Genomic DNA, 12,170 nt, shown 5'->3' with positions numbered 1-12,170 from the left:
TCCCCACATTATTAAGGTTGCTCTCACAGCTCCCCTACAATAAGAAAGCATAATAAGAGGGTGGGGCTCTCCACTGAAATAGATACACATCATGCACATCCAGCAGAATGCCTAGGCCCCAGCAGATTTTGGTTGGGATGATGAAAGAATGAAGGGCTTTTGTTTTCTTTTCTTGCTGACCCTGGCCTAGTAAGTCTTCCCTTTCCCCATAAAGCCTATTTCTTAACAGATACTATGTGTAAAACTGTGGAATTCATCCTGAGCACTAGAGCAAAACAGGAGGTGGTGACCCAATAAGGCCTATCCTTGTAGGACAACACAAGCTCACCTGGGAAGGGGTATTTGTTCACAGATATATACAAAGAACTTTGAACTGCCTCTCCCTTTGTAGGCACTCTATTAAAATGTGTTGGATAAGTGAATGTTATAACAACTATTACACACTGTATAACTGACTCCAGAAGCCTAAAAGGCTTCCATGTGAAAGGTAAATCTATGAAGCTAACAGAAGAAAATGGTGGGAATTTTTTTGTGGTCTAATGATAGAAAAGATTTCTTAAACATAATTTCAAAAACATAAACCATAAGGAAAAAAACTGATAGATTTCCTTACATAAAAATTAAGAGTTATGTTTAACTGACAGGCTACAGAGTAGAAACAGATATTTCCAATATCCACACATGACAAGGGACTAATAATTGGAATTCACAGTGAACTCCTGCAAGTTGATAACACCCCCCCAAAAGTCAGGACAAATTAGAAAAGTCAGTAAAGCACAGAAAAAGGAAACTCACATAAAGAGAAACCAAAATGGCTACGGACATGAAGAAATGCTCACATTCAAATTATTCACTTTATACTGTGCATATATGGCAAAGATTAGAACGTTGAATACTGAAAAGAGTTAGCAGGGACATGGGGGCATAGAATATAGACAGGACTATTGATAGAGTATAGACAGGACTATTTTGGAGAAAAATCTAGAAGCACTTGCTCAAATAAAGTGCTTATACCTATGACCCAGCAATCTTGTCCTCAGATAAGCATTCCAGAGACATTCTCACGATGATTGATAATAGGATGTTAAGGGCAGCTTTGCTGGAGATAGCTGAAAGCTGAAGCCAATATCCATGGTAAGAGAGTACCGCGGATACAAGAAAATGTGAAAGAAGTACACACTATGGAACTACAGTAGCTGTTAGAAACAAGGAGGTAACGTACACACACATACACGCAAAAATCATAAAAACTGTACAAAAAAAGTAAGAACCAGAATAAGGTTTTTAGCAGGACAGCACTTAAAAGGATCATTTATGTTGTATTTTCAGGGCCTACAAGGACATCCACTCCCATCTCCATAACCAACTTTAAAAAAAAGATTAGAAAACAAGTGAATTTTCTAGGAACTTTGGAAAAACAGAAAGCCTAAGAAGCAGTAATTGTAAGCAGATAGGGTAGGCGGTACCCAGAGAAGAAGGACCTAGGTGTTTTCTTGACATGAGAAGCCATTTTTGGCCTAAGCCATTTGGGAATCTAAGCCTGGCCACAATGATTACCCTTGAACAGGTCTCAGTAATAATGCTCTTAAGGAGTAACAATAGCAAAGATAATAAATCAGTTATAAAGACTCCCAGTTCTGTTTCCATGGTAAAGATTAGCCTGAAGCACTTTCTTAAGCTGTTTTTCAGAATTTAACCCCCCCCCCCCCCCCCCCCGCCCCCCGCAGCGCTCAACCACCAGATCAACTGTAACCTAAGGGATGATAATGTTGACCTTTTCTGACCCTTGTGACTTCAATCAACTAAAGCATGGATGCTGTCAACCTTTGCCCCAATTCTATGCTGAATTCTCCTGCTGAAGCCCCTTCATGGATAGGCATGCACCACCCAAGACCCTTCATGAATATGCAAGTACCCTTAGCTTAAAAGGTCATCAATTTTGCTGTTCAGGATACCGCTTTGGGAAGATCCTGGTATTCTCTTTGCTGCAAGTAGTACACCCTTTCTTCTTCTGATCTTTGGCTTGGTTGTGTCTTTTGTCTTGCCACCCACCAAGAGATGAACCCAGTTTTCTGGTAACAACCAGAGGCTGAGAAATGGCCCTGAGGGCTTATCAGCAGGGACACCTTTGGTACCTCTGAGTATAAGCACTAAGACAGAGGATTGTTAAGAAATTTACCCTGTGATCTTCCAAAAAAGTCACAGATCAGTCTCTAGAAGGTGCCAAATAAAGAAAAAAAAAAAAAAAAAGAATCCAATATGCTTTTGGAAAAAATCATGCTACTTACAGTCCCTGAATTGATCTTCCTCTTTCTCAATTCTCTAAATTTAAGCTAAAGAAGCAATGGAGAGATTTGGGAAACTGTCCAAATCTTTGATATCACTGCTTGAGTGGGTCTTAGCTCTTTTTCTGGAAACAATTCCCCAGGATTCTATATCAATACATAAGAAAATGGAGAAGAGAGCATTACTTTGGGCCCTTCCCCCTAGGAAAAGGTACCCCTTGACACCCTGGTTTCTCCTAGATTAAATCTAACCTGGGTTCAGAACACTTCACAAAATGAATACAAACTAAATTTATATTTAACTAACAATTCCAGGAAAGGCTACTATTCTTTAAAATACAGTTATGTTTATCATTCTCTTTTAGAGTCACAGATAAATTTGAGGATTATTCTTCACTGGAACACATTATTAGTTTACAGAGTTTAGGCCAATTTTTCCCAGTAAAGGACAATAAATAAATAAAGGATAATAAATAAATAAAGGATACATAAATACAAGTGCAATCTGGGAGTACCTACCAGATAACTGCACATTCTCTCGAGCTAAAAAATACTGTTAAGTATCCTGAGTAAATTAAAAGACATTTTTGTTTCTTAAAGATAAAGTCAATAGCTAAGAAAAAGTAACACACATACATCTGTGTGGATACACATGGAGAAAGAAAGCAAGAGTGGAGAAAGGTTAACACTTGGTGACCCTGGGGGTGAAGGTGTTCCTTGTATAATTTCACTGTATAATTTTTTCAATTTTCCTGTAAACTTGAAGTTTCATAAATAAAAGCTGGAGGAAGATTAAAGTCAACAGTTTTAATTTGGTATTCAGCCTCCACATGCTCTTATGACTTGCCTCAACGAAACACCTAGCTCATTATTTTCTTACTTCAAGACTATACACCCCTCATGGCATTGGTCCTGTAGACGCAATCCACGTAAAAACTGCTTAAGTCCACCTAGTGTCAGAATATGTTTAAAAATAAATAAGCTTGGAAAGCTTGGATCAAACCCTAAGAGAGAGAGATTATTATTCCCTTTAAGTAGTTCCGAACGAGCTGGACCAGTTTCTTTTGATATTTAAGACAACAAAGTACCTAAGAACGTTATCACTGTCCAGTTCTTCACTTTGCTTAAATGGACCTTTCTAAAACTTTGCTCCTCTCACGACTCAGACCTACTGCGCGTATTTCTAAATCACTACTCGTCATCTTGCAGTGCAACATTAGGCGTTGTCCTCTCTGATGTTAACCTAACCAAACTAGGGTTCCTAAATACAAACACGCGCGGGCGTATCTTCCAGTCCACGAAAAAACTAAAAAAGCTGACAAGCTACATTAATCCATCATTTTCCCCTTGCCTCACACTTCCTCGTTTTTAAAAGAAACCCAACGGACACCATATACATTAATAGATGGCTTTGATGCAACTGTAAGAATTCTAGAAAGACAACTGGATACGAAGTGAAGGCGAATCGCTGAGTTGGCAAGGAGGATGGTTTTGCATGTTCCTCTGAAATCCCCGGGGCGTCAGGATCAGATCCCGACCGCGGCGAATGCGGACCACGGCGGACAGTCGAGCAGGGGATAGTGAGGGAAGGGGGCGGCGAAGGGTGACACGAACGACCGGGGCCCCGAGTGCGCGCGGCTTAGCAGAGTCCCGCGCCGCGCGCCCCCCGCCCCTCCCCTCCGCTCCCCGCACAGCCTCCCCCGCCCCTCCCCACCCGGCTCCCTCAAGTCTCCACGAACGGAAATGGGAGTCACAGCGCCGGGGACCAGCGGAAACAAAACACAGAGGCGGCCGCGGGGGGGCCGCTGTGGGGGAGAAGGCCCCGGAACGAAGCCGGCCCGCGCGGACCCGCGCTCCCCTCCTCCCCAGCGGCCGCACTCACCCGCTCTGGATTCGGCCCCGTCGCCCCCGCCCGCAGTCCAGAGCCGGCTGAAAACCGCAGCGCCGCGGGCTCCACGTGCGGCGTCTCTCCCGGTAAGACCCGCAGCTCCAGCGACTCGAAGTGAGAGGCCCCTGGGCCCTTCCCGCGAAAACGGCGCAGAGAAACTCCAACCCCCCCCCACCTCCCAGGCACCCCCGGGTCCGGGACTACAACTCCCAGCAGGTTGCGCGAAACGAACGCCCGAGGCAACGGAGGCTCACGAGGCACAAGGGAGCCCAACGCCCCAATCCGCTTTGTTTTACGCTCTGTCACTTTGCCTGCACAGTCGTACACCTCAACCACCCCAAGGAAGAGGACGCTGACTCGGGGCGGTGGGGATTGAACTAGGGGAAAGGCCAGTCCAAGTGCGCATGCGTACAAAACAAGGTTTCCGAGAGGGAAAAAGAGAGCAGGTCAACTTGGGAGAAGGAAAGATGGCGGAGGCGTCGCCAGGGGACCCGGAAGCACTTACCCTCCACTTCCTCCTCCTGTTTGGCTTCTGTCTCACCTAGAGCCGTCCGGTCGCCGACTGTCTCCGAGACGCTTCCTGTCCGGTGAGTGTCGACCGACTGAAACGGCGGCCCATAATCCATTGCGATGGCGGTTAGGCGGGGGGGGCGGAGCCAGGGCCGGAAGTAAAACGGTGGCGGCGGCGGCGGCGGTGGCGGTGGTAGCTCTGGCAGCTCGGCACCGAGTGCAAGGTGACTGGGAAGGTAACTGGACTCACTTGGCCTCTAGGGACGAGCATTCTGGGTTTCTTCACGAGGTCTGGGATGCCTATCACCTCTGCCCTTCTGAAAGAGAGCCGCCTGTATCCTGGACACCTTCACGGTCTGGCCCGGAGTCATTGCTGACCTCGGCGCCTTTAGGCCTTGAAGTTTGCGGTAGACTCAGTAGGTAGCCCTGATAATACCGCTCTCAGGGCCAGCCTGACGCTCAGGGTGGCGTGGGAGGCAGGGGGGCCGGCGCTTCATGGACCCGCCGCCCGGCTGGGGCAGCCAAGGTCATGCCCGCGGGGCCGGTCTGCAGCCAGGCCTACTCAGCCCTGGCGCGCGGGCGATTGTTCTGAACTACAGCATTTAAAAGTAGAACGTAAGAGGGGAAAGGATAATAGTAATCTTAAAAGTTTGCAACCCACCTAAAAACGTTGGTGGTGCTAAAACTTGGTTAAGCAGCTTTGTTTTACATCACGGATTCCAGGAGGGAAAAAGAGAGCCGGTTAAGTCAGGCGAGTTGTGGATTGACTTCAGCAATGAACATGCGCCGAAATCGCAGCGAAAGGCTGGTCAGTCATCATTGTAAACGGGAGAACCGTGCTCCCTCTCAGCACAAGGCCGCCTCTTACGCTGTACCCTTTTCTTGCTGTTGCCTTCCCCAGTCTTTCTGAGTGTGTCAAATCCCTATCATAGGCTGGCGTGGCCCCTCATAGTACTCGAATAGAGAACTTAATCATAGTTGGTATTTTATACCTATTTGTGTAATAACATGTATCTTTCTCACTAGATCTTTAATCAGTGGGGAAAAAAATGAAACGGAATAAAGGAAAAGGAGCAAGTTTTGATAGTGAGATTATGTGTTCATTTTTTAGATAAGTTGAATTTGAGGGCCCGGTAGGACTTAGGAAAGGATGAGAGCTGTCGAATGTATAGGTTTGGAGTTCAGGAAAAAGACCAAAATTAGAAGTGTGATTTGGGAATCATTCGTACTTAGATGATAGAAATAGAAAAAATGAAAATGGGTTTTACCCATGTTGCAGTAGGAGTAACATGATCTTTGCAATGTTAGACTTAGAGCAAATTAATTGTGGGAATATGAATAATTTAATCACTTTTCTTAAACATTTTCTTATCTGTAAAGGAGGGATAAGAACACCTTTCTCTGTTTCTTCACAGTATTGCCATAAGGGTACAAGGAGAGAATATGTCTAGAAGTACTTTGCAAAATACCTAGGGCTGAACAAGTGTTAGGTGACCACGTTGCAGAGTGTTGTGTGTTTTTACGTTGCCAAAGGGGAAAATATACACTGAATTGCACAATTTGAAAAATATGTTTGTGTTCTGTCAAATTCTACTGTGTAACCTGGGATCAGGTACTTACCGCTAAGCCTCAGTTTCTGTGTAAAATGAGAATGCTATTAAGTGGCACCTTAAGGTCATTTGTTGTTTGCTTGGAGTCTCCCCTCCCCCCTTTTTTTCCTCTGATGAGGTATAAGAGTGATGTATGATGAAATCTTTAATTTCTTCAAATAGTTTTCTTTCATGCTGGCAGGTGAAGGATATTTGGTTGATTGTAGGATTTCTTTTGGTGGTTTTTATGTGCAATTTCAGGGCTTCTCAACCTTAGCACTATTGACATTTTCGACCAGATATTTCTTTGTTGTGGGCAGGCTATTGTTGTTATTGTTGTTGTTGTTATAGGATGTTTGGCAGCATCCTGGTTTTTATCCTCTAGAGGCCAGTAACACTCGCCGCTATCAGGACAACCAAAAATGTCTTCAGACATTGCCAGATATCTCCTGGGGGATACCGCCACCTGTATTTGAGAACTGCTGTGCTACTCCATTGTCGTCTAGCTTAGTGCTTTCCAACTCTCATTAGTAAAGGGCCATTTTCCCCTCAACCCGTGTGGATATTTTTGAAGAATACAGTAAAAATGAATTACTGGAAAAATTAGTAGATGAAAGACAAAACAATGAAGACACACAAAATATGAACTCTTTTTGTATCATTAAATTCAACAGATATGAATTACTCTGTCAGTTTGCTGTAAAAGTTTCTAAATGCTTATTGCCAATTTTGGTATTACTATAGACCAGTAAGGCAATACTACCGCTGGTCCCCAGACCACACTTTGAGCAGTAGTATTATAATTTAATAGTAGTCCAGTGTCAGTGAGATGATGCTTATTGTTATTGCTGTTATTAGGTAATTTGGGGGGGTGGCATGGGAAACATGTTAGCATGTTGGGTTTTCACTTTAAGGTTCAGAAATTTTACCAGGCTGTATTGAGGTGTGAATCTTTATCATCATTCCAGAAGGGTTTGGTAAGCCCTTTCAGTTTAATCAGCCTTTCTTCATCTTGGGCAGTTTTTTCTAATTATTTATGGTCTCCCTATTTATTTCTTTTCTTTTGGAATTTCTGTTTGCATACAATTTTTTTTTTTTTGCATTTGATCTTTTCAGGACACTAAATGAGGTCTCAACTGAGATCATCCTCTAATTTATATACTGTAATTTTTTAGTTAGATGACCATGTATTTTAGCTTCAGGAAGTCTAGGACTTAGAAGTCTTTAAGTCCTTATTTTAAAAGTTCAGACTTTCTTCTCCTTCACAAATTCTATTTCACTGATTAGATTGTACTGCTTGATTTTTCCTCTCTTGTTGGTGGGCTCCCTTGGACTAGTTGCTGTCTTCCTTGCTGGTTCTTTTGGACTTAGATTTGGTTTTTACAGTGTCCTTGAATGTCTAGAATCCTGCAGTTGTAACAAGCAGAGCAGTTTCTTTCCCTGTGGGCCCGGGAAGTAGAAACTGAGGCTCAGCCAACTGTCTCCAGGCTCCCTGCACAGCTCCCTTTTGGCCTTTTGAGGGAGTCAGGGAAACCTGGTACGTTAATTTGGGTATCAGTATTATTCTTTTTCTGCTGAGGGTGGGCAGCCAAGACTAATAAATTCATGGAGAAGAAAACATGCCATCCCAGATTCTGAGCTTGCTTTCTGCGTCTGACCCTAGTGGAGCCACACGCAGGCCTGAGTGGTTCCTAACTGCTGCTAGGTTCCAGGGCCTTTTGGTTAAGAAGCAAAAAACTTGCAGTGTGGGGTAGAGAGGGGAAGGGAGCTATGGTCAGGTGACTGTTCTTAGTGTTTACTGAATTCTGGTATGATTTAAGTTCTGTAGCAATTAGTAGAATTAGATGCCCACTATAACATATTAATAGGTGTTTTACAATTATATCTATTTTAAAGTATCTTCACATTCTGGTGCTTGTTTCCAGTAACAGAATCACCATGATTCTTCAGAGGCTCTTCAGGTTGACCTCTGTCATTCAGTCTGCAGTCTCGGTCTCTTTGAGGAGGAACATCGGTTTTACGGCAGTGGCATTTAATAAGGAACTTGATCCTGTCCAGAAACTCTTCGTGGACAAGATTAGAGAATATAGAACTAAGCGACAGTAAGTGGGTAGATAATCAACTATGGTGTACGTGTGAATATTCAAAGTATGTAAGTTTTGAGATGGTAATAAAAAATTACTTGGCGTTTGAAAGTGTCTAAGACCTTCACTGAGCTGATCTCTATCATAAAGGTTCATTACCTGCTCCAAAGAAGAAGATGAGAATCTTGATTTTTTTTTTTTAAGTCCCAAATTTTCTCTTCCTTATATGGGTTCCAAGGGAGAATCCCATTAAATCTAGTGCCATTTTAGATATATCCCTACTATAGTGTCATTTATTATAAACTAGAATCAATTCATACAAGTACATGGGATCTTGGAAATCATTTAGGAACCATATTTGAGAAAAACTAAGCCCCTTAGACATTGATTAGCCTAAGGTCATAAAACTAATTGTGGGGAAAACATAATCAAAATATTCTAACTCTCAATTCAGTGCCCTTTTTGTGACATCATGATTTGGGGGAAATGTATAGACACAACATTTTTTCTTTAATGCTACTTCCATATTTACATATTTCTGGGAATATCAAAAGACTCCTGCTTCATGACATAAAGCAAGTCCAGGAGCAACATAATAATAGAACCACACAGTTTTGGAGATGAATGATGACCTTAGTATGAAGTTCAACGCCCAAATCTTCGGAAAAGTGATACAGATCAATTCAGAGTTTTGTTTTATTTGGTTGTCTACCATGTGCAAAGTGCTGGACTATTAACAGTGGTGGGCTACAAAGAAAGAAGCCACTTTGCATTTACACAATATTCTTTTTTTTTTGCGGTTCACGGGCCTCTCACTGATGTGGCATCTCCCGTTGCAGTGCACAGGCTCCGGACGCACAGGCTCAGCGGCCATGGCTCACGGGCCTAGCCGTTCTGCGGCATGTGGGATCTTCCCACACTGGGGCATGAACCCGTGTGCCCTGCATCGGCAGGCGGACTCTCAACCACTGCGCCACCAGGGAATCCCTACACAATACTCTTAAAGTCTGATGGGGTAGAAAGTTTCTAAGCAAGTAAATACAATATAAGTTTAAATAGGTTAGATGCTAAGATAGTGACACATTCAGTGTTTGGAGAACTCATAGGAAGAAATGCTCCTTTCTAGCTGGTGCATTTTGGAAGGCGGCTTGGAAGAGTGAATGTTTCTAAAAGCTTGTGGATCCCAGAGCTGGACAACAGTCATCAAAGTATCTGGTTGAAGGCTCTATCTAGAACTGAACTGTATATCCCTATAGCTATTAATCACATGTGACTATTCAAATTTTAATGAAGTGTAAATAAAAGTTCAGTTCCTCAGTTGTCTTAGTCACATTTCTATTGCTCAATACCAGATATGGCAACTGGTTACCATATTAGACAGCACATACATAGAGCATTTCTATTATCACAGAAGGTTCTGTTGCACATGCTGATGTAGAAGAACATTGGGTCCATAGCAAGAAACATCATTAACAAGTTCTTAAATTAGAGCTGGCTCAGTATTTTTTGTGGAAAATCTGTAGCATAAATAAGATCCTATGCTTTTATCATAGGCATGGGTGAAAATATTAGCCTTGATAGAATTTTCATTTATAGATTTTTTTATTATATTCATTGATAAGTGGGCAGTAACATTCTGACAAACAGAATTTGTGTAAACACTGCTGGTCCATGATGCTATATTTATCTTTCCAAAGCACAGCTCTAATTTTGTCATTTTATTGCTTAGCAAACAAAATACAAAGTCCCAGGCTTAACATTCTCAGCCTCCTGTGATCTGGGTCCCGCTGGCTTTTCCCTCTAGGCTGTTTAGTGTTCCCCACATACAGCCAGTGCTTTACCACCTCCTCATCCTTGCTTTTTCAGTCTTAGAATGTCTCAAATTAAAATCTGACCCAAATGCATAGTTTGTCACAAATGCCACCTTTTTAAAATGAAATTTCCCTGTTCAGCTTAGCAAAAGTGATCCCTCAATTCAAGTAGCTTTTTGTTAAACCGTGTCTTTGTAGGTTATCACCTAACTCCCTTACAGCATAATTGTTTATAAACATGTTATTTTTTTCTTCTAAATGGCAAAACCTCTGGGGGTAGGAAGTAATTTGCTTCTTTGTTAGGCCCCTGTTATAGAGACTTAAAGTTTTTGAATGCCGTCCAGTGGTGGTTAATCTAAATCATAGTGATAGTAGATAACTGAGTGCTCACTGTGTGCCAGGCGCTATGCTGAGTGGTACATGTACACAATCTCTCTTTCTCTCAACGCCACCATCAGGTAAGACTTTGAGTTGTAGATGTAGAGTTTAGTTCACACGGTTTGCTCTAGTTCACACAGTTACTGAATTGTAGAGCTGATGCTGAAACGGAAGCAGTCATTCACCCCAGACCCCGCAGACTTGGCCGTTATACCTTATTGCTGCTTAGACCCTGAGAGGTTGACTTTTAATAAGTATCCTTGATACTGACAGACGTTGAATGTTAGAGGTTTGTTTGAAGTTGCTTCATTTATGTGAAACCTCGTAATAGTTAAAATAGTTTGAGCTGAAATTCAAGTGGAACTGCTTGTTATCTTTCAGAAAAGTCTGCTTTTCCCTACATATAGAAGATCTATGAAACTTAATTTTGTTTTTGTAAACTAATGATTAAAATCTGTTTTCAACTTGGTCGTTTACACAACAGGACATCTGGAGGACCTGTTGATGTTGGCCCAGAGTATCAGCAAGAACTAGACAGGGAGCTTTTTAAGCTTAAGCAGATGTATGGTAAAGCAGACATGAATACGTTCCCTAACTTCACATTTGAAGGTAAGTCTTTTTAATCACAGATTCATTGTTGTGGGAGATCATTTTAAGTGGAGAATATTTATACTTGGGTTGTGTAGAGGATTAAATGACAATTACGTGTGAATTTATTAGAACAGTGACATGTGCATGAGAAGCTCTGGAATAAATGCCATTGGGGTAGGAGATCACATAGCATAGAGGTTAAACGGCAGGGATCTAAAATCAAACTCCTGACAATATCACTTATGAGCTGTGTGATTTTGTGATTTTTGGATTAATTGGTCCCTCTTTCTCATCTGACATTTGGGGAGAATTATGCTGTTTTCCTCATAATGATAGTTGTAGTTAAATGACATAGAGAGCCTGGCTCACTGTAAGTCCTGAATAAATCTTAAGCAGTTGTTATATTTCCATGTAGATGTTTCTTTAAAAAATCAGAAGATTGATGAGTTAAATATTAAAACTTTCTAGAAGATGAACTTTATTGCAGTATGGCTAAGCTTGAACCTTTTTTTCCTCTTAGATCCCAAGTTTGAAGTCGTCGAGAAACCACAGTCCTGAAGAAATAATGTAAAATTTATCTGGTAATTTGTCCTAGATTAATTGTATAACTGATCAGAAGTAACAGCATAAACATACATTTCACAACTGTCATATGTTCTTTTAATTCTGATTTCAAAATAAATTATTTGGTGGTGTTGGGTGTACACTTGAGTGTATTGAATTCTGTGTTTTTAGATCCTCCCATTTGGTTATATCAAAGCAGATGGAGACCTTGGATTAATTGGGTACTACTTGCCAGATTCTTCTGAGTGCAGGGGTGTCCTTTTTGTTGCGGAGACTTACTGCTGGAGGGGAGCCACCTGACTTAAGGAATGTTTGCTGCGGAGAATGTTATACCCGTTCCCAGAATATGAAGGAATGGTTCATAAATCCTTTTTCATAGCTTTTTCAGGAAACTCAAGTGTGATTGTGAATATGTCCAGGAACATCCATTGTGTTTTAACTTCCATCTCCTCATATGTTAAATGCTTTTA

General features: G+C 42.0%; 2 protein-coding genes across 5 annotated transcripts in view; one reads left to right on the top strand and one right to left on the bottom strand.

Annotated features, from left to right (window-relative positions):
• GABPA (GA binding protein transcription factor subunit alpha) overlaps positions 1–4,795 on the bottom strand; it is a 36,350-nt gene extending 31,555 nt beyond the window's left edge. Inside the window, exon 1 of one of the 3 annotated variants that reach the window (XM_004318113.4) lies at positions 4,679–4,795. The gene's annotated coding sequence lies outside the window, so the exon portion shown is untranslated. Of the gene's footprint in view, positions 1–1,915; positions 1,945–4,167; positions 4,319–4,678 lie in introns of those variants that run through there. The other 2 variants (XM_019922844.3, XM_073804408.1) reach the window with 2 other exon arrangements.
• ATP5PF (ATP synthase peripheral stalk subunit F6) lies at positions 4,627–11,840 on the top strand. 2 transcript variants are annotated; one of them, XM_019922847.3, is made up of 4 exons: positions 4,627–4,760; positions 8,198–8,374; positions 11,030–11,154; positions 11,657–11,840. In XM_019922847.3, the coding sequence occupies exons 2-4, from the start codon at positions 8,211–8,213 to the stop codon at positions 11,692–11,694; spliced, it is 327 nt and encodes a 108-aa protein (XP_019778406.1). In that variant the 5' UTR covers positions 4,627–4,760; positions 8,198–8,210; the 3' UTR covers positions 11,695–11,840. The 2 variants fall into 2 exon arrangements, with proteins under 2 accessions (XP_019778406.1, XP_019778405.1); XM_019922846.3 differs by lacking the exon at positions 4,627–4,760 and adding an exon at positions 4,790–4,919.
• The last annotated feature ends 330 nt before the right edge of the window (positions 11,841–12,170 follow it).

This window comes from Tursiops truncatus, chromosome 4 (genome assembly GCF_011762595.2).
Source record: "Tursiops truncatus isolate mTurTru1 chromosome 4, mTurTru1.mat.Y, whole genome shotgun sequence".
Lineage (NCBI taxonomy): Eukaryota > Metazoa > Chordata > Mammalia > Artiodactyla > Delphinidae > Tursiops > Tursiops truncatus.
This window is presented reverse-complemented; position numbering and strand designations above follow the sequence as displayed.

Coding starts and splice junctions, on each gene's coding strand:
- ATP5PF (XM_019922847.3), top strand. CDS start 8,211: ATGATTCTTCAGAGGCTCTTCAGGTTGACCTCTGTCATTCAGTCTGCA. Junction 8,375..11,029: donor GAATATAGAACTAAGCGACA/GTAAGTGGGTAG, acceptor TTTACACAACAG/GACATCTGGAGGACCTGTTG. Junction 11,155..11,656: donor CCCTAACTTCACATTTGAAG/GTAAGTCTTTTT, acceptor TTTTCCTCTTAG/ATCCCAAGTTTGAAGTCGTC.